General features: G+C 47.3%; 1 protein-coding gene across 1 annotated transcript in view; it reads left to right on the forward strand.

Moving 5' to 3' along the window:
* The first annotated feature begins 2,130 nt into the window (after positions 1-2,130).
* SAE1 (SUMO1 activating enzyme subunit 1) overlaps positions 2,131-20,860 on the forward strand; it is a 63,713-nt gene continuing 44,983 nt past the window's right edge. Inside the window, exons 1-3 of the mRNA XM_045845280.1 lie at positions 2,131-2,312; positions 14,152-14,263; positions 19,250-19,423. Coding sequence (XP_045701236.1) covers positions 2,215-2,312; positions 14,152-14,263; positions 19,250-19,423 — 384 coding nt within the window. The 5' untranslated portion in view covers positions 2,131-2,214. The remainder of the gene's footprint in view (positions 2,313-14,151; positions 14,264-19,249; positions 19,424-20,860) is intronic.

Here is a 20,860-nt window from a genome sequence, read left to right on the forward strand (position 1 = left end):
GTATCCTGAATGTTTTATGTTCTCTATTCGCCTCAAAGTACAATGGTCACATACTGTAATTAAAGATATAATTTATTTAGAGAGAGGGGATGGGAAGGAGGAGAAACATCGATGCATTTGTGTGAATGTGTGAGAGAAACATCATTTGGCTGCCTGTTACACGCCCGCCAACCAGGGACCTGGCCCACCACCCAGGCATGTGCCCTGACTGGGAACCCAGCTGGCGACCTTTTGGTCTTTGGGAGAATGTCCAACTGACTGAGCAACCACACATTGATGTTTTTCTCCCTCCCTTCCCCCTCTGTCTAAAAATAAATAAATAAAATCTTTAAAAAAAAGATTGGCTTACAAGTATCTGTTTGAGTCCCTGTTTTCAATTTCTCTGGGTGTATACGTAAGAGTGGAATTGCTGGCTCATATGGACCCAGAAATATGTCTGGGGATTTAAGGTCCCCAGCCATCAGCCAACATCGACTTGCCAATCATGTGAGTCACCTTGGAAGGGGATCTTCCACCCCAAGCCATCTGCTGACTGCAGCCAAAGGTTACATCTGACTGCACCCTCATGAAAGACCTTGAACTAGAACTTCTCAGCCAAACTGCTTCTGAATTCCAGAAGCCGGGAGACTGTAAGAGATAATGTGTTTGTTGTTTTTAAGTCTCTTAATTTTTTAAACAGATTTTTAAAAGAATTTATTTGTTCATTTTTAGATAAAAGGGAAGAGAAGGAGAAAGAGAGGGAGAGAAACATCAGTGTGTGGCTGCCCCTCTAGTGCCCTGTACTGGGGACCTGGCCCTAAACCCAGGCATGTGCCCTGACTGGGAACTGAACTGGTGACCCTTTGGTTCGCAGCCCGTGCTCAATCCACTGAGCCACACCAGCCAGGACAAGTCTCTTAATTTTACATAATTTATTGCATATCATAACCAAAGAGTAGGCAGGCACTGGCCAAGTTATTTTTTAAATGATCGTGACGTTGGATGAACTGCTATCCCCTTCTGAGTCCTAGAGTTGTAGTCTGTAACAGGGGGTGAAATATCCACCTCTGAGGCACAGAGTATGTACCTCATGAGGCAGGAGCAGATCACATAGTCAGAGCTTAATATACCATCCGCAGCAATACCCCTTAATGATGTGGGCCAGTGAGCCTAAATTTGAATCCCGCTTCACTACTTCTAAAACATAAGGCTTCATTCAGGCTACTAATACTTAATTCTGCTGGCCCTTAGGCTCTTTAGCTATGAAATGGAAATATTAAAGAACATATCTAATTTTATAAGAATTGTAGAAATCACCCATATGAAGCCTATATAAGCTCCATGAGAAGGCAGCTGTTTTCTTTCTCGTCCATTGCTCTATCGCTAGCACAGAACAAGTGCTCAAAAAGTATTTATTGAATAAATAATAAAAAGGCACCTTGCGTACGGAAGATACACGTTAGCTTTTACCAGCCTACAAGGCCCTGCATGATCCCCTACCTGCTTCATCGATGATTTAATCTCTTACCACTTGGCACCCCCTCACTCCCCTCCAACCACCCGGCCGTCCCCACAGTTCAGCTAGCCAGCACACTCCAACCTCAGGCCCTTTGCACCAGCCCCCCCCACCCCCCACGTCCTGGAAATGAGCCATCTTCCGGTTATTCACATAGCTTGATTCGTCATCTTCAGATCTCTACTCAATGTCTCCTTCCCTCAGAGACATTCTGGGGCCAGTTCTGTCACCCTGTAGTCCCCATACCCTGCTTCATTTTTCTCCGAAGCATTTAGCACGGCCTGATGTTTATTTATTTTTCTTTGGGCCCTCTTCAACATGAGATAAGCTCCACGAGGGCAGGACCTCGTCTATTTTATTCCCCACTGTATTTCATAACACCCCAAAAGGCAGTTTTGCAGCAAGTGGTACGTCAATACTTGATGAGTGAATAGTCTCACAACGATCACCTGAGTATCTTCGTGTATCTTCGTGGGGGCCGTAGGCCCGGCTATTGTCGGGCCAGGATTGGCTGGATCCTCTGCCACGTGATTTGCATTAGCCGGCCGCCTTTGAAGCTGGAGAGGTCCACGTGGTCTCAGGCTGCAAGGGCGGGCCGGGCCTCGGAGGAGCTACTGCGCAGACTCAGACTCTGGCGCAAGCGCAGACGCGGGCGGGGTGTGCGGCCGGCGGCGGTTGGCGTGAGCAGACTCGAAGTGCAGGCAGCGAAAGCCGGCGCCATGGTGGAGAAGGAGGAGGCTGGCGGCGGCATCAGCGAAGAGGAGGCGGCGCAGTATGACCGGCAGATCCGTCTCTGGGGATTGGAGGCCCAGAAACGGTCAGGGCTGGTGCAACTTGTGGGGTTGAGGGATCCGCAGGGGGCGTCTGGCCCGAGGCGTCTGCGGCCCTCCGGGAGTGGGAGGGTATAGTTTGAAGAGAGGAGGCGGGAATTCTGTACCCGGGGATGGTAGCCGGTCAGGGACGACCGCAAGGGTTGGTTTCCGGAAGGCGTGGGAAGCGGGATGTCCCAAGGGGTGAGATGGTGGTTCTGAATGATTGGAGGCCTCTGGGAGGGGGTGGGGGAGCCCTAAGGAATTAGGAAGATTTCAAATTTAGCCAGGCGGAAGCCCGAAAGGGGTGGTGGTGGAGTTTAGGTGCGGGGTAGGGGCTTAGGGAATAGGAGGGGCCGGAGATGTGGGGAAAGGATGAAGGGAGGGGACGTAATTCATTCATTCGTGGATAGTAGGGACCCGTTCTTTGCTGGACGCTGGGGAAGACTGACGAATCAAACATGCACTTTACAATCTTGTGTTTACTAAGGGGCGGGCCAGCCTGAAAGAAGGAGGATTTTGGAGGAGTTTGGGCTCCACGTTATTTTTAATGGCAGTCTCGAGAGGCTCAAGGAGCCTAGGGGGGGTTGGAGGTACCTGAGGGGATTGCTTGAGTCGGGAGAGGACAAGCCACTGAGACTGGGCTTACCTGGGGTATTGAGGAATAGTTACCAGAGGAAATGATTTCTTTGAAAGAGGTGATTGATTTGATCAGATATTTATCGAGCACCTTCCACAGCCACTGTTCTAGGTGGAGAATATAGATCCTTGGACTAAACAAACTGCTTCCTTGCATGGAACTTATATTCCAGTGCTAGTGACAAATCTTAATAATATAATTTGAAGTAATGCAAGTTCCTCGGGATTAAAATAAAGCAGGATAAGAGGATTGATAACGGATGGTGCGGTGGAGAGCTGTTTTGAGGGGGTGGCCAGGGAAAACCTCTCTGAAGGGGAGACCCTGTGCCTCAGACCTGTCTGAAAGGACAAGGGCAGCTGCAAGGACCTTCCTGCGGTAGGGAACAGCAACTGCGCAGTCCTGGAGGTCAGGGATGCTTGGCAAATTAAACAGGACGGCTGCAACCAAATGGGTGGGGGAGCAGCTTTTTTTTTTTACTCTAAGCATGCTGGGAAACCGGTTGGAGAGTTTTGAGTAGGAGTAACCTAGTGAGATTTGTGCTTTAAAAGGACCATTCTTGCAACGTGGAGAATCGGTTGAAGTGGGCAGAAGTGGAAATAAGGGTTCCAGTTAGGAGACTACTGCAGTATTTACTACAATAATCCACTTGAGACATAAGTAACAGAGCCAGGAACTCTTGAGAAGGGGCCAACTAATGTACTCTGGATCTATTTTGAGGATACTGGGGGCCAGGATTTGCTGAAGGAGTCAGTGCGGGATAGGAGAGGTGGAACTCAGGGATGGCTGAGACTGGGCCTGGAGACAACAGGTGGGGTTCGTTGATTTTGGCATGTTTGAAGGGTATGGAATTCTTGGGAGGTGGCAGTTTTTCTGGGGGAGTGGAGAGGTATTGAACTCTGTGGAGAGCCTGAGAAGGGTTGGCTGAGAGTCCTGGGAAGGAAGGAGAAGGAAGGAAGGAAGGAGTAATCTAAAATTTGGGAAATATTTGTAGATAGTCTTACAGATTTTATTAAAGGGTTCTCATGTCCATTTTTTCTCCTTCCCCCTTTTTTCCCCTATTAAAAAAACATCTATTTATTTGTTAGAGAGGGCAAAGGAGAGAGGAAGAGAAATATTGACCGGTTGCATGTCTTATGTCCCCCAACTGACTAACTGAACCCACGACCTAGGCATGAGTCCTGACGGGGAATGGAACCCATGACCTTTCCCTTTGCGAAACACGTCCAACCCACTGAGCCGGGCCACGCTCCCACTTTTTGCTTTTTGTCATGTCCATTTGTCAGCCGAGTCTCGCAGCAGGGCTCTGGAGTAGGAAGAGCCGTGATTTCCTCCCTTGTGCAGACAGGAAGGTTGTGCCACAAAGCAGATTGACTCTCCTTTGAGGGAACGCTGGGTGCAATAGGAAAACTCTGGGGCCGGGGGCTCCTTTGTGAAGTGCAAGGGGGTCTGGGATTCTGCAGATGTCATTCTGGCTCCAGTGTCATATCTGACAGAGATGTTGGATGACCAGCGCTGGCAGGGAGCATAGTAACGTCAGGAGGGGCCTTCCCATGGAGCTTACAGTCTAGAGGTCACACTGGACTGTGTCTCACAGTGTTGCACGTTTTTAGAAATTAGCTGCCAGTGTCGAAGAATCTAGAGAATTGGCCAAATTTGGGACAGTTTGAGATTCAGAAAGAATAACATCAACTTCATTGAAAAAAAAGTACTGAATAACTTAGAATTCCTAAGACCAAGGTAATATTCAAACAAAAGAGAAATACAAACTTTTTGGAGGTGATTATTAATAATGTGCCTTCTGATGTGGGCAAATAACAGTGCCTTGTCTTTGAAGATTTCCCTGCTCAGTATCTATTGAAGGATAACATTGAGGTAAATGATACATGTTACAAGACAATCGCAGAAGCCAATGTCATGGGAAAAACAAGTGAAGCCATTGTTGTAGACTGAATAGAGAGGTGGAGCTGCCCCAGCTGGTGTGTCTCAGTGGGGTTGGGTGGCGTCGGCAAACCAAGGGGTCACTGGTCTGCTTACAGATTAGGGTGCATGTCCAGGTTGCTGGGGGCGGCGGACTGCAGGGCATTCAACAGGCAGCCCATTGATGTTTCTCTTGCACATGCACATCCAAGTCGCATGCTCTCTGTTTCTCCCTCCCATTCCATGTCTCTAAAAATGAATGAAGTCTTTTAAAAAAAAAAAAAACAGAAACAAAGAGATGGAGCCAGTTGTAAAGTGTGAACCGTGATTGGGTCCTGATTCAAAAAGAACACTTATAGAATAAAACATTTTTTAGAGAATGGGGGAAATTAGAACATTCAGTCCCATTCGATGATATTTGGGGATTATTTCCTAGATGTGATAATAGTATGGTTATGGAGAACATCCTTTTTTGGAGAGGCACGTTAGAAGCGTGGAATGCCATGGTGTGTGTTTATGGGTAAAGCAAATAGGGCAAAATGCTACTATTTCTACTTTTCTGTATGTTTGAAATTTTTAATAATGAGAAGTTAGGGGCAAGTGTGACCCCCACCTCCATCTAGAAATTTCGTATAGAATCCCACACAGAGTTTCTGATTTCTGTCCATTGGAAAATGGAAAAGTCAGACACCCCCACATTGGCCAGAGCTAAGTGGAAGCGGCCTCTTTTACACAGAGCATGGGTTCTGCACTTTGCTGTCCTCTCCACAGCTCGGCTTCACTTGTAAATACATGGTTTGGCCCCTGTAAGCCTGTGAATTTGCATCTCTTGTTGTGGTGCATGACCCATTTTATGGATGTGGTTCAGAGAAGGGAGCCAGCTCCCTCAACACGGCACACCAAGTAAGTGGAAGTAGGATTGGTACGTAGTCCCTAGGTTCAGGTTAGCTGCTATTTCCATACCAGCTAATTTTCCACCACAGGGGCACATTCTTTCAATCAAATTAACATAAAGGCTGCCAGCTGTGCATGTTCTCTGGAATGTGCGCTTCCCTGGTTTTTGTGCTGCCTTTCACAACAAAGGCATGGCTCCCACTCACCAGTAATTTATCCTGGTACCTAAGAGAGGAAGGGAGCGGGACTGCAAAGAGGGAAGTAGATTATAAACCCCGTAGGGCAAGTAGTTTATATGTGTCCAGTAATTAAGACTGGGGTTCTTACTGGTCTCTTAAATTTCCAGCGCTTGCAGACCTGGATACATTGAGATATTTGTTGAGTGAATGAAATGATTGCACACTGCAAAGAGCTAGGGAGCCGAAAGGCCTGGGTTCGGTTCCCAGCTCTCCTAAAGAGTTCCTTGGGTAAGTCACCCAATTCTTGGCCTTAGGATCCACATCTGCAAAAAGGAAAAGTGAGTGTAACTAAATCTTGAAGGACTCGTTCAACTTTGAAATTCTGACTTTACAAAAAAGGACTATAAAACCTTCCCTATTTTCAGCACTTGGTACCCAACACTGCAGGCTGTACTAAAGCACCGCAGTCGGCTCCGTAGGCACCACCCATTCTCATTGAAGTGACTGGACATGTGCTGCACACTGGTGGATGCCTGTGAGGGCCGGTTTATTCTAGGGGGCGAGAGTGGCAAATGGTTGAGTTTGAATCTCAGCTTGAGAACTTCTGAGTTTTTTAACCTTGGATACGTTTCTTCTCTGTGCTTCTTTTTCTCGTTGATCAAGTGGAGACAATATCCTCCATTGGATGAGATTATGGAGAACGAAATGAGAAAATGCATGAGTAGTGTCTACGCACGGAAGACGTTTGGTAAATTATAGCTGCAATTATTTGATGAGTATAAATCACCAGCAACAACAGAAGGGAAGCTAAATAGGAAGTAGCTTGAGATAAATAAGGTAGATGTGTAGAGCGGGTCAGTGGGTCAAGTGGGGACCCCAGGAGGAGGAGGCAGACTGTAGGAGGAGCGCCTGTGCAGCAGCAGCTCACGGTTGGGAGCCGGCTTGAGTTACAGTTCGGATTTTGACAAGACATTTAAGTGCCTGTAATGAATGGGTAGTTGGATGGAGCAGGATTGGAGATTTACATGAAAAGCTCTGTTAAGTGAAGAAGAGACTACTTTTAGAAGGGGATGGTAATCAGACCTGCAGAATGCTGACGACCCCACCATTTCCTGTTGCACAGACCAGAAACCTCCTAGTTCTTTGTTCTTTGTTCGTCCGTATCCCTTAAGCCCACATCAGGTCTCTTGGGAAGCCCTGTTGGCTCTACTTCAAACTTTATTTCATCTGCCTTTCTGCGTTTTTTAGCCTAAGCCACACCCATCATCTCAGGTGACCTCTGCAGTGTCTTCCCTGGTCTCCCCTGCTCCACTCTTGACTTTGTGTGTGTGTGTGTGTGTGTGTGCGTGCGTGCGCGTGAGGGGAGGGGCTTCATAATTCTGCAACCATATTTCTAATGCTTTAAGATTTTATTTGTTTATTTAGAGAGAGGGAGAGAAACATCAGTGTGTGGTTGCTTCTCATGTGCCCCCCACTGGGGTTCTGGCCCACAACCCAGGCCTGTGCCCTGACTGGGAATCGAACCAGTAACCCTTTGGTTCGAAGCCCGCCCTCAATCCACTGAGCTACACCAGCCAGAGCTTTTGACTCTTTGTAATGTACTTTGCACATAGCATCCAGATAAATGTAAATTGAGGGCTCTGCCCTGGCTCATTTGGTTGGAGCATCATCCTGTGGGCTTAAAGGTTACTCTTCAGTTCCGGGTCAGGGCATATACCCAGGTTTCAGGTTTGACCCCAGGAGGTAGCGCATATGACAAGGCAACCAACAGATGTTTCCCTTTGCCTCTTCCTCCTTCCCCCCTTCCTCCTTCCTCCCTCTCCCCCTTTCCCCTCCCTCCCTCCCTCTCTCTCTCTCTCTCTCTCTCTCTCTCTCTCAAATCAATGAAAAAATGTTCTCAGGTGAGGATTTTTTTAAAAAAAAGCATTCTGCTTAAAGTCTTCCAGTGATTTTTTTTTTCTGGCACACTCAGTAAAATCCAAAGCTTTAAAAATCCGATGCCTGTCGCGCCCTGACTTGTCTGACCTGGCCTGTGTTCAGGCTCCTTGAGTCTTTTGTTTCTCAGATATGCCTAGGCTCTCCCTGGCCTCGGGGACTTCGTGCTGTCCCTCCTTGAAATGGCCTCACACCAGATTTTTGCATGGCTGACTCTCACATATTAGACTCTCGGTCAAGGGTAGTTTGATTTTGAGAGCCGCCTTTAGAGTTGTTAGTCACGAGTGGACTTCATTGACCTGACTTAACTTGAAGTGTGTATTGTGAATTCAAAGATTATATGTAAAGGCTCTGATTCTGTCCTTCCCAGAAATTTGAAAGATGGTCCTGTGGCAGCAGAAGTCTAAAGAGAGGGAGTTGAGTCAGCATGTGTTTATTTAGAACCTACTGTACACAGGGCATTACAGGGGAGACATTGAGAGAAAACAATCGTAGGTTATGGTCATAATCGAATTCTGACCCCAGTATTGGCCGCCCGGTAGCTGTGAGAGCTTTGACGCCTTTTCTGAGCCTTAGTTTTTCCTTCCTCAAGGCAAACATGGATTGTTTCCTGTGGAGACATGATGGGCCCTCCCCTACCCCAACCCCGGGGTCTGTGGAGCCCCCTTGGACTTTTAGGAAGAGAAATTTTATGCAGTGTTTAAGGTGTGTGCATGCTTTTATCTGAGAGAGAAATGGTGAAGAACCACAATCAAGCTTTTGGTGAGGTATGCTACGTAATGTATCTAGCTCGGTGCCCAGTACTTAGTGAGCCCTCTGTGGATGGTGATTACTGTCATTGTTTATTTATTTTCTTTAAGGTTTTATTTATTTATTTTTAGAGATGGGAAGGGACAGAGAGAGGGAGAGAAACATCAATGTGCAAGATACACTGGTTGGTTGCCTCTTGCCTCTTGCACACCTACAACTGGAGACATGGCCCGCAACCCAGGCATATGCCCTGACTGGAAATCAAACCAGTGACCTTTCGGTTCCCAGACTGGCACTCAGTCCACTGAGCCACGCCAGCCAGGGCCCATTGTTTATTTTTTTATTTTTAAAAAAGATTTTATTTATTTTTTTAGGGAGGGAAGGGGGGGAGGGAGGGAGAGAGAGAGAGAAATATCAATGTGCGGTTGTTGGGGGCCATGGCCTGCAACCTAGGCATGTGCCCTGACTAGGAATCGAACCTGCGATGCCTGGTTCGCAGCCTGCGCTCAATCCACTGAGTTGCACCAGCCAGAGCCCATTGTTTAATTTTTTTTTAAGGATTTTATTTATTTATTTTTAGAGAGGGAAGGGAGGGAGAAAGAGAGAGAGAGAAACATCAATGTGCGGTTGCTGGGGGTTATGGCCTGCAACCCAGGCGTGTACCCTGACTGGGAATCGAACCTGAGACACTTTGGTTCACAGCCTGTGCTCAATCCACTGAGCTACGCCAGCCAGGGTCCATTGTTTAATTTTTTAAGATTTTTTTTTTTTGAATGAAACAGGATGTGTGGTGGGTTTTTTTTTTTTTCTTTTACATTTTATTTATTTTGTAGAAAAAGGAAGGGCGGGAGAAAGACAGGTAGAGAAACATCAAGGTATGGTTGCCTCTCACGCGCTCCCTACTGAGGACCCGGCCTGCAACCCAGACATGTGCCCTGACTGGGAATTGAACCTACGACCCTTTGGTTTGCAGGCTGGAGCTCAATCCACTGAGCCACACCAGCCATGGGTAATTACTGCCATTGTTGATACCAGTGTATTATATACACAGCATGTCACAATGTAATTTACATTTATGTGATATTGAGAGACAGTGTAACTTTAAGAGCACATATTGCTGGAGTTGATACCTGCTTTGCCTTTCGGTAGCTGTGTGATTTTTAGCAAGTTTCTTCACTGTGCCTCACTGTATTCCATTTTCTGTTACTGCCGTAACAATTACCACAAATTTAGTGCCTTAACACAAATTCCCTTATAGTTCTGGAGGCCAGAACTCTGAAATCAGTTTCAGTGGCTAAAATCGAGGTGTATACACAGAATTGTGGTCCCTGTGGGGACCACAGGCTCTAGGCTCTAGGGAAGAATCTCTGAGCTTGACTTCCCTCGTGTCTAAGAGTCACCCGAGTTCCTTGTCTTGTGGCCCCTTCCTTTATCTCCAAAGCCAGCAGCATGACATCTTCGAAGCTCTGTTCTTTAACCATGACCCCTGCTCTTGTCATCACTTCTTTGACCTCTTCCTCCGTTCGCTTATCCCCTGTTTACTTGGACCCACTCCCATAAACCAGGATAATCTCCCCATTTCAGAGCCCTTAATTTATCACATTATCTCAATTCCTTTTGTCATCTAGGTAACTTATACTCAGGTCCAACCAACTGAGCCACACCAGCCAGGGCTGGGCCAGGTACTATTTCAAGTGCTTTTCATGTAATTGAGCCAGAAGTCAGCTGTAGTCTCAGGGCCCCTGGCTCAGTTCAGAATTAACAACATCTCCATGATGGTGAGTGGTGATGCACTTGAATGAGAAACCCGCAAGCAGTCAGCATTTGGAGAGCTCTGAGGGTTGCAGGGGATGCTGTGGTTTGAAGTGTGCAGGCGGAAGCTGCTGGCCTGTTTGGGCATGCGCAAAATAAGGCTGGGGGAGTAGGGAGGGAGTCAGTACTGGGTGGCTTTAAATGCCAGCTTTAGATTTTTTTTTTGGTTAGGTTTTATTGAAAATCAAAATGAACTGTTTACTGAGCTGTTTATAGATAAGACAGTAGGGATTGGGGAGTTCAATAAATTAAAGTAACATATACTAAGTATTTGTTATATGTCAGAGATTATGGTGGATGGCTTTGCATACACATTTGACCAGGTTGTGGAAGAGATTAAATAACATGCAGTCAGAATTGGTATCTCCATTTTACGGGTGAGTACCTGAGGTTTAGCGAGATTGTGCAGCCTGTCTAGGACACCCAGGTAGGAAGTGGCAGAGCCAGAATTCAGACCCAGGTCTTCTGACCTGGAAGGCGCGCATGATTGGCACGCCTGTTGCTGAAAGACTGTCGAGAAGAAGGGAGCCTGAGAAGTTGGTGGGCTTGAGATCGGGAGGCCATCGGTAACATTTGAAGGTACAGATTCCCAGAAGAGAACTGGGCCATTCTAGCTGTACCTTTGAGCAGCCAGACAGCAGAAAACCCCGTCACTCAGACAGAAAGGGAGCTCAGGACCTGGAGTTCCAGGTGCGGCAGCATGAGGGCCAGGTGCAGGGAGGGCTCGTAGACTCACAGTGACGGCAGAGACTTGGAGAAGGGACAGCTAAATGCAAGTGTGCTCAGCCTTTCAGATGTCGAATGTCTGATATGGGCACTGCATTCGTTTAGGAAACATTGCTTATATTTGCTGATTCTGGAGGGATTAGAGCTCTTTCAGAAGGCTGCATAATTTGCCTTCCTCCCACACCCATCGCTATGATGCGGTACATCTCGGACAAGGGACCTGCTCATTCCTGGCACCTGTGTTTACCTTGCTCATATCTTGTAAGCCCTCGTCTCAACTTCCTCCTGTTCCAGTGCCGTGGGATTGTCACTCCAGAGGCTGTGCCTGCTAGCCTGTGGTTGGCCGTGGAAGAATAAAAGCAATAATGGAGAAAGCCGAGGCCCAGACAAATGACTTTGAGGGAAATAGTGTCAATATTCTCCCTCTGTCTGCATTTTCTCCTTGATCGTGTCAGTGAGGGACCTCCCAGATCTGCCGACATCAAGAATCAGGGCAGATTTCGGCCACCGTTCTCACCAAACACTTCCAGACTAATGACGGGCCATGTCCATCAAGATTACAGCCATTTTCTTAAAAAAAGAGTTTATTTATTTTTAGAGGGAGGGGAGAGAAAAAGCGATGCGAGAGAGAGAAACATGGACTGGTTGCATCCCATCTGGGGACCATACCTGCAACCCAGGTATGTGCCCTGACTGGTGACCTCTCAGTGTGCAGAATGACGCCCAGCTAACTGAGCCACACTGGTCAGGGCTATTTGAGCTGTTTTTGGAGAAGCATTTCTACATGTTCTCCCCAGTGCTTGTACAGGGTGAGAGAATTGACTCATTGTATAAATTAAGAACAAACTCATTGGCCAGCAGAACTTGGATTTATGTGAGACTGTTCTTTTTTACTTTTTTAATTGTCTTTTTTATTACATTTTTTCCCATTACCATTGAGTCCTCTTATATCCCCCCCACACACAATCACGACGCTCTTGTCCATGTGCATAAGTCCTTTTTGCTCCATCCCTCCATCCCTAACCTCTCCCCTCGTAGGTGTCATCCTCCTCTGTGACTCTGTCTCTCTTTTCCTTGTTAGTTCAGTTCATTAGATTCCACATATGAGTGATGTTATATGGTACTTGTTTTTCTCTGACTGGCTTATTTCACTCAGCATAATGTTCTCCACGTCCATCCATACTGTCGCAAAGGGTGAAATTTTCTTCTTTTTTTATGGCTGAGCAGTAGTCCATTGTGTAAATGTCCCATAGTTGTTTTACCCACTCATCTACTGATGGGCATTTGGGCTGCTTTCATATCTTGGCGATTGAAACAACACTGCAGTGAGTGTAGGGGTGCTTGTGTTCTTTTGAATTAGCATTTGGGGTTTCTTTGGATATATAGTGTTTGGATCCCCCGGAGTAGGATTGCTGGGTCAAAAGGCAGATCCATTTTGAGGTTTTTGATCTATCTACACACTGCTTTCCATAATGGCTGCACCCATCTGCATTCCCAAGCACTTTACTTTTTTTATTTTGTATTCTTTAATCCATTTTTCTTTTTTTATTTATTGATTTGAGAGCGAAAGAAACATTGATTTATTGTTCCACTTAGCGATGCCTTCATTGGTTACTTTCTGTACGTGCCCTGACCAGGGATTGAACGTACAACCTTGGTGTATCGGGATGACACTCTAACCAACTGTGCTACCTGGCCAAGGCAAAATTGACTTTTCATTTACAGTCGACGTGCAAGATCACGTTAGCCTCAGGCATATGACAGGGACTAGACATTCACACTTCATGAAGTGATCACCCCGTGAGACCAGGGCCTGTGTGACAGCATACTCTATTATTCCTTTTTCAAATCTGAAAATTCGGATTCTGCAGCACTTCTGCTTCAAGGGATTTTTTTTTTCTCGTTGAAAGGAACTTATGCTGTTACATATGGGAATTTTGTATATCTTCCTCCCAACCCCGAAAGATTTCAAATTAAGATATTGTGGACCTATATACTGCCTCCGACTGTCCTCAGAGCTAAGTCCAAACTGCGTGGGATAGAGAGCCCAGCCTCTGACTGCCTTCTGTCAGCCCAATCTTCTGTGACACCGTAGTCACAGTTAGAACGACCCAAACATTTCCTCGCTACGCCCTCCTTCCTGTTGCCGTGGTCTTGCTTGTGTGTTGAGGCCTATAGGACCCCTTGCTGCCTCTTCTTGCACTGTCATGCTGGTGCAAGCCATCGTCCTCTCACCTTAACTGCGATGCTCTTCCCCTCCAGGCCCCTCCCCATGGCTTTCCACCAGGCTTCCAGTGAAATCCTGAACCCTTCTGGTGCCCGGGAGAGGTTTCACAATGCAGCCCCTGGTTCTGGCCGCACCCTCATTGCCTACCAGTCTTCCCTCTGCTCGCTGCTCCTCTTCCTGGCCCCGAAACACCGAGCACTCCTGCCCCAGGGCTTTTGCACTTGGGTTTTCTCTGTCAGGAATGCTCTTCTCCCAAATATCTGTGTATTCACTTTCTTGTTTCATTTTGATTTGTGCTCAGCCTCAGAAAGGCCTCCGTGATGAGTCTGACTGAAATAGCATCCTCTGCTATTCTGGGCCCCCATCCCGCTCGATTTTTCATGACTTTTTGACGTGATATACAAGGTGGGGCAAAAGTAGATTTACAGTTGCGAGTATGCAAAATGGAATTTATTCGTGTATTTATTCTTGTATTATTTATTAATTACTGTATTATTTTTCATACAAACGACTATAAACCTTCCTTCATGGAGTATAAGTTATGGAAGGGTAGGGAGGTGCCTGGCATGGGCGCTAGGCAAATACTTGTTGACTGAACTGTTCCCTGCAGGATGGGTCTGAGCATCTCTTTTCTTGTCCAGAGGCTGTGCTGCTTCCATGAAGTTAATTAACGAAAATTAAAGTTACAGCCCTTTCGTTTTGTTCCACAATGACTCGGCACATTCCCACGGCCCTCTGCCATTCCGCTAACAGTGTCTGCCTTTCAGGCTGCGGGCCTCGCGGGTGCTGCTTGTCGGCATGAAAGGACTCGGGGCGGAAATCGCCAAGAATCTCATCCTGGCGGGAGTGAAAGGACTGACCATGCTGGACCACGAGCAGGTGAGACGTGCGGCCACCTCCTCACTCTCCAAAGAATGACCCAAATAGTCCCCCCACCCCTTTTTAAAAATTGTTTTTAGAGAGAGAAACATTGATTTGTTGTTCCACTTAACGTGTGGATTCATTGGTTGCTTCTTGTGTGTGCCCTGACCAGGGATCAAACCCGCAACCTTGGCATGTCAGGATAACACTCTCGCCACCTGTGCTACCTGGCCAGGGCAAAAGCTGTCTTCTCTCTTGGGTATAAACACTTAGAGATTTGGGGAGTTCTGCTTTCCCCTTACGGGCTATGAAAGGAGGGCTGGCCTGAACAGAACGGTAGCCTTTGGAGACCGACAATGTGTCCGACTTCCGTACTGCCACATTCTAGGTGGGCGGTCAGTGAAGACTGCTGGCGGAGCTTGCTAATCCGTAAGTGCAGTTTACTGCTGCGTTGGAGAGTGGTCCCGAGGGACAGAGGAGTAGCTCTCCAGTCTGTGCGTGGAAATCCCCTGGGTAACCGGAAACGCAGAGCTGCCTCGGAGCTCCATCACGGCGGAGCCTGCGCCCCCCAGTGACTGCTTTAGTGCAGAGTCTGAGGGAAGGCTCGGGAACAGATGCTGTTAAAAGGGATCTGGACTCAATTTTTAAAAAGTAAAAAGTAAACAGAGGGTATCCTAGGAGATCTTGATGTGAATGGTTCGCAGGCATCACTTTGGAAAACTCTGGGTTGGAATGGAAGTGTGCGGACTGGTTAGCGTAGTGCCTGCACGTCACAACCAAAGCGCCCAGTGAGGAGTGGTTGTCTGATGTCGTGCTGCTCGAGAATGATCCGGGAATGGTTTTAATGACGTCGTGATGTTTACATCATATAATAAGTACAGTTGTCCCAGAACAATACTTAATGATGAAAGCTACAACTCCAGTATAGCTTTCCTCTGACCTGTCTTTTCTCCATGGTGAAAGTAATTTGTTCTTTCTCTACATTCTCATGCGTCAGTGACATTTTAGGTTTTTTTAATAGAATATTTCAAATATGCATAAAAGTAGAGAGAATAATATTTGACATCCCATCTACCTGATTGCTACACATACCGTGGATTTAAAAAAAAATTTTAACTTCTACCCCCTATTTTTTTTGGACGGTTTTTTAAAGCAAATTCCAGAAATCACATCTTTGGGTAAAATACTTAGGAGATTGTTGTGTCACACACTATAATTTGTGTCACTGTCTCCTTTAGGTGATGAACAGGGTCCTGTCTCATGCTGAGTAACTAGCACACAGTGTGAGGTCTAGGCTCTGTGCGCAAAAGTAAATGTTAATGCAGGTTTTTTGTTTTTATTTTTTTTTTTTAAGATTTTATCTATTTTCAGAGAGAGGGGGAGGGAGAAAGAGAGGAAGAGAAACAGCACTCCCCCCCACTGGAGCCCTGGCCTGCAACCCAGGCATGTGTCCTGACTGGGAATCAAAGCGGTGACCTTTGGTTCACTGGCCAGCACTCAATCCACTGAGCCACACCAGCTGGGGCTGTTAATGCAGTTTTTAAAAGTACACCTTGTTCTGGGTTTTGGAAGAAAACTTTCTGGAATCATTCATTTTTTAAAAGTTTACTGCAATATGAAAGGAAATGTGGGTTGACTCACTTAATGTCACAGTCATATATTGATTTTTTGACATGACTTAAAACCCGAGGAAAGAAAATTCCTGCAAGTAAACTGCCAGGTTATCAACAGTCTGCGTACCTCTGCTTTGAAGTCACAGTGCCCCGAGCACAGTGCCCCCTGGAGGCAGGAGCGACCCATCTATGGGAAGCATTTGTGGTGTAGAGGGTAAGAGGAGAGCCTCGAGGAAAGATGGTTCCTACGCTTGGAGGTTCTTGGTGTGGAAAAGGGGAATGGCAGTGCAACACCAAGGGGCATGTGACATGGTTCTGTCACTGCCCCAGTGCGGTGATGTATGCCACCCAGCGTGGGAGTGAACAGGCTGACTGTCATCCCTTAACTTGTTCAGTTGGAGGACTCACAGTGCCTTCTGCCCGCCTCCCACTGCACGGCTTAACCCTCTGACTGGATCTCCAGGCTGAACCTCAAGGTTCTCAGTCCTTCAGTGCTTTAGCATATGTGGGCGGGGGGTGAGGGTGGTATTTAAAACTAGAAGTTCTTCAGGTGAGGCTGACAGGGTGTTGGGAACCAGTGGCTTCATACAGTCTGGTCCCAGTCAGCTTACCTGGCTTGACCCACACCCCATAAACTGAGTAGGTCACGAATGATCACTCGGTGGTTGGTCTGCCCTTTGCAGTTTGCTTGCGTTCTTCCTCCCCCCGACTAGGAACATGCCAGGGAGATGGTGCTGTGTAGTGCAGAAAGGTTTGGAATCACGCAGACTTGGGCTCAAATCCCCCCTCCTCAAGCTGGGCAAAGGACTTAGCCTCTCAGAGACTGGGTTTGCTCATTGTAAAATGAGGGCGTTATTCCTGGTCTCTTTGAGTTTTTCATTTTGCTACCTCAACAGGCATCCAACACATCTTCTGTTACCCAGAAGCACTCTAGGCACTGGCCATACACAGATGCACAGCATTTGGTTCCATTGTTAAGATTCCTCCGGGAACCAGACTGGGCTCCCTGACTCAGGCTGTGGTAGGGGGCATGAAAGTCTCCTGTGGTTCTGAACTGAGCTGAGTATTCAACGAGTAGAGGCTTGTCGAGGGCTGTATCCCAGGCAGGGGACCTAGCAGTGGCACGAAGTTGCAGGGGAGAAATAGAACATAGCAAGCAGACTGGAATGATTAGAGTGTGGAATCGTAGTGTGGGAGCAGGATGCCACTATGCTCCAAGTCATGAAGAGCGTACTAGTAAGCCCTGCTGTACACTTCCACTTAAAATTTTCCAATGTGGGAGGTGTTATGTGACCTGGTCACCTTTGGGCTTTGGGTGGATCGCTAATTACTGTATCAGCTGTGGTTGGGACAAGACCACTTAGAAGGCTTTTTTAGTAGTTTTGGTGAGAGATGGCGAGGATCTGAGGAATGGTACTGGTGATTGTGCAGGAAGCACACGGCGGTGAGAAACGCTCAGTGGTAGAACTGATAGGGTTGTACGTGGGTGGGAGAGGAAAGCAAGGAATACCTTAGAGCAGCGTACAGTTACGGAAGGTGCTGGGCACTGTTCTAAGAGCCGTGGCTCCAGTACCTCATCTAGTCCTCGCAGCAGCTCTGAGATGCAGGGAACATCATCCCTACTTTACAGATGAGAAAACTGAGGGAAAGGAAGTGAAGTACTGGCCCACTCAAGGTCACAGCTGTCAGTGGGAGACCATGACCCAGTCAGTCTGACTCCCGCTAGAGCCCATGCCCAGCCATCGTAGCAGATGGCTCCTACTGAGGATATGGCGAAGGTGTGAAGACCAGGTTTCTGGTTTGGGTGGCTGGATGCGAAGTTGGCGGGCTCATCAACAAAGATGACACATACAGGAGTCAGATAATGAAGAGCCCTTGGGATATCTGGGAGGAAGTATCTGGTAGGCAGTTAATTTAATACAAGACTCAAAGCAGGAAGAAATCTGTACCGTTAGCAGTTTGAACCCTGCCTGGTGTGGCTTAGTGGATTGAGCCCAGGCCTGCTAACCAAAATGTCACAGGTTTGATTCCCAGTCAGGTCACATGCCTGGGTTGCTGGCTAAGTACCCAGTATGGGGCGCGTGAGAGGCAACCACACATTGATGTTTCCCTCTCTCTCTCTCCCTCCTTTCCCCTTTGTCTAAAAATAAATAAGATCTTAAAAAAAAAAAGTTAAAAGAGCGATTTGAGAAATACTAGAAAATTCTTGGAGGAACTAAAAGGGGCATTGAGTTGGTATGTGGTGGTACACGGAGTGCGATGAGTGACTCTGAGACGGAACTCAGGGACAGCCGCCCCTCAGAGGGCCTGCAGAGGCTGCGTTGTCCAGCAAGTGGGGAGGAAAGCCAGGATCTGCGAAGCCAGGGAAACAGAGCACGGATAGTGATAGTGAACATGGATGGAGTAATTAGCGAGTGCGGTTTTTTTTATTAACATCCTCCTTTTACACCTGGTCCCTCCATACGCACTCAGAGTTACACAGGAAGTAGGTGAGCCAGCATTTGAATCAAAGATTTGAATCCTGCCTGAATTATTTCAGAGCCTTGCCCTCAATCACCATGGTGTTCAGCTTCTCGGAATATAATGAGATCCCTGAAGAAGCAGGATGGGAGGGGTCAAGGATCCTGTCAGAGTGCTGGCCTTGAATGGGAGAGAGACCAACGTATTTTCTTGGAGGAAAGGCAGGAAGGTAGTTAGCACTGTGGATGCTGGCAGGAGGAAGAGGGGAGGGGAGATTACTCCTGGCAAACCCAGTCTTGGGGACGGTGGCAAGTTCGTACCTAGAGAACAACGGTTCAATGTGGGAAGAAAGGCTTTGTGTGGGACAGTACGGAGTCACATGATTATGGTATCCAGCCTTATGGGTGAAATCATCTCTCTACTCTAGCCCCCATTCATCTTTCCTCCTCTGATCTTCAGTTGAACTTGAGTTTATTTCAGGCATTCTTAATTATGTTTTGATTTTTGCCCTGGTCTGATTTTAAACCCCTGTAGGCCGGGACTACATCCTTTAAACTACTTACATTTCTGAGTGCTCAGAGTTAGGCACATGGTAAGTATTTGGTGAATTCTTACCATGATAGTTGTGTCGTTTTGTTAGTTGTTACAAACTGAAGTAGAGGAAAGCATGGGCGTTTCTCTTCAGAGTGAATTTTCTTTATAAACACAAGGGGGCGATCTCTAACCATCAATGCCCAGTAAAAGTTCCATGTCCCCGTTTTAAAGCTGCAGAAGGAAAGGGTGTGGGGAGTCTGCATTAGGCAGATTCTTGCAGGAACAGTGTTGCAATTAGATGCTGGGTATTTTAGTTATCCTTTAAAATGGAAAGGTTAGTTGTCTTGGAGATATGTTTTCCCCAAAATTCAAGTATTTTTAAAAAAATTCTCTGCAGGTATCTCCAGAAGACCCTGGAGCTCAGTTCCTGATCCGCACTGGGTCTGTTGGCCGAAACAGGGCCGAAGCCTCTTTGGAGCGAGCCCAGAATCTCAACCCCATGGTGGACGTGAAGGTGGACACGGAGAACATAGAAAAGAAACCGGAGTCCTTCTTTACTCAGTTCGACGCTGTAAGTTTCACAGAGAACGTCCGATCTGGGGGAGTGCAGCAAATTATAGCGCTAATTGTGTGTGTTCTAGGTAAACTGGAACATTAGAATCTTGAATTCTGTGCTCCCCTCCCCCCCCCCCAAACTTTTGTAAGCTAGGCTGTTTTTCAGGCCTAGTACTCGGCCTCCTCAGTGGGTGGAACAAGTGGGAAGGGGCCCTGGGCCGCGGGTCTGTGCGGGAGTCCCCGGACCAGGCTCCATCCGGGCTGTGTTGTCTTCCTTCCAGAATCTGTGCACATGGCTTTGGTGCATTTAATTGCAAATGTTTTCTCCTGAAAACTTAACAAGTTGGTGATTAATTTCTGTAGCAGAGTCAATTTTTTTTTTCTTTTGCTAGAAATACCAAACTACAGCTTGTGTTTTGTCTTTAGAAAAGAACACACCTGATCTTGGTCTGTCTCTTTCACACAGCCACTCCGACCGCGTTGCCATGGACAACGCGGCAAAATCGCTGTAGTCATAAGCCAAATGAGGCATATCCTGCCCATTCGGCTTCACTGCCAGCTCTCTGCAGAGGTGAAAGGATAAGTTAAGTTCTGTTTCACTGTCTGTGACCTTTCCGACATGGGTCCCGTGCCCTGGAGGAAGCTCGGACGGCTGTGAAATAGTCACAGATGATCGATCTTGCGTTTTAGATGAGAGGCCCGGCCCGCAGGAGGTTAGGCGTTGGGTTGGGCGGTTTGTTTCCACATGCTGTTACATTTCACACGTGCATCTGTTCCGATACCGGCTTGAGATGACGGCTCGTCTGTGCGCTTTGTCCTTTTCTCTCTTTAATTCACTCTGCTTCGTGACTCCAGATATTGGGACGTTTTCCATGTGGAAGAAAGTCTTCTCTTCATTTTTTTTATCCACAGTAACCACATTTGATGTATCCTAGGTGTCCCTGGAAGTTCTAGCAATTAGAAGCTCTGTTAGAGCCGAGGCATGGGGCCGGTTGCTTGTATAAGGCACATGCATGGGGCAGGCCTGACTGTCTTACAGGCCACATGGGACTGCCTGTGACCAGGCAGGCGTCCATTGGGCAGTGACTGCACGTTGCCCTGTGGCTGTCACAGCTTCTTGATTTGATTTTTCCATGGGAGGCCGTGTCTTCTGAATGTCGCCAGAGGCACTTACTTCCCTGTGAGTGTTATTTCAGTGCTCAGGCTGCCAGAGAGGGCCCGTCACATGGAAATACCCTATTGTAATTTCTTCTCCAACTTTGTATGTTCAGATGAGAAAGGTACATGTGAGGAGTTCCCTTCTGGGCTCTGATCACAAAGCTCCTCCCGGAAAGACGATGTTTTGTGCGGTGACGTTTAGCCATTTTCAGTATCCCCACTTACCGGAACAGAACCTCGGGCTTCAGAGCAGCATCGATGATCCCACGGCATGAGCCATGGCTCATTGTCTTAA

The sequence above is a fragment of the Phyllostomus hastatus genome, unplaced genomic scaffold (assembly GCF_019186645.2).
Source record: "Phyllostomus hastatus isolate PE091 unplaced genomic scaffold, TTU_PhHast_1.1 phas_contig_468, whole genome shotgun sequence".
Lineage (NCBI taxonomy): Eukaryota > Metazoa > Chordata > Mammalia > Chiroptera > Phyllostomidae > Phyllostomus > Phyllostomus hastatus.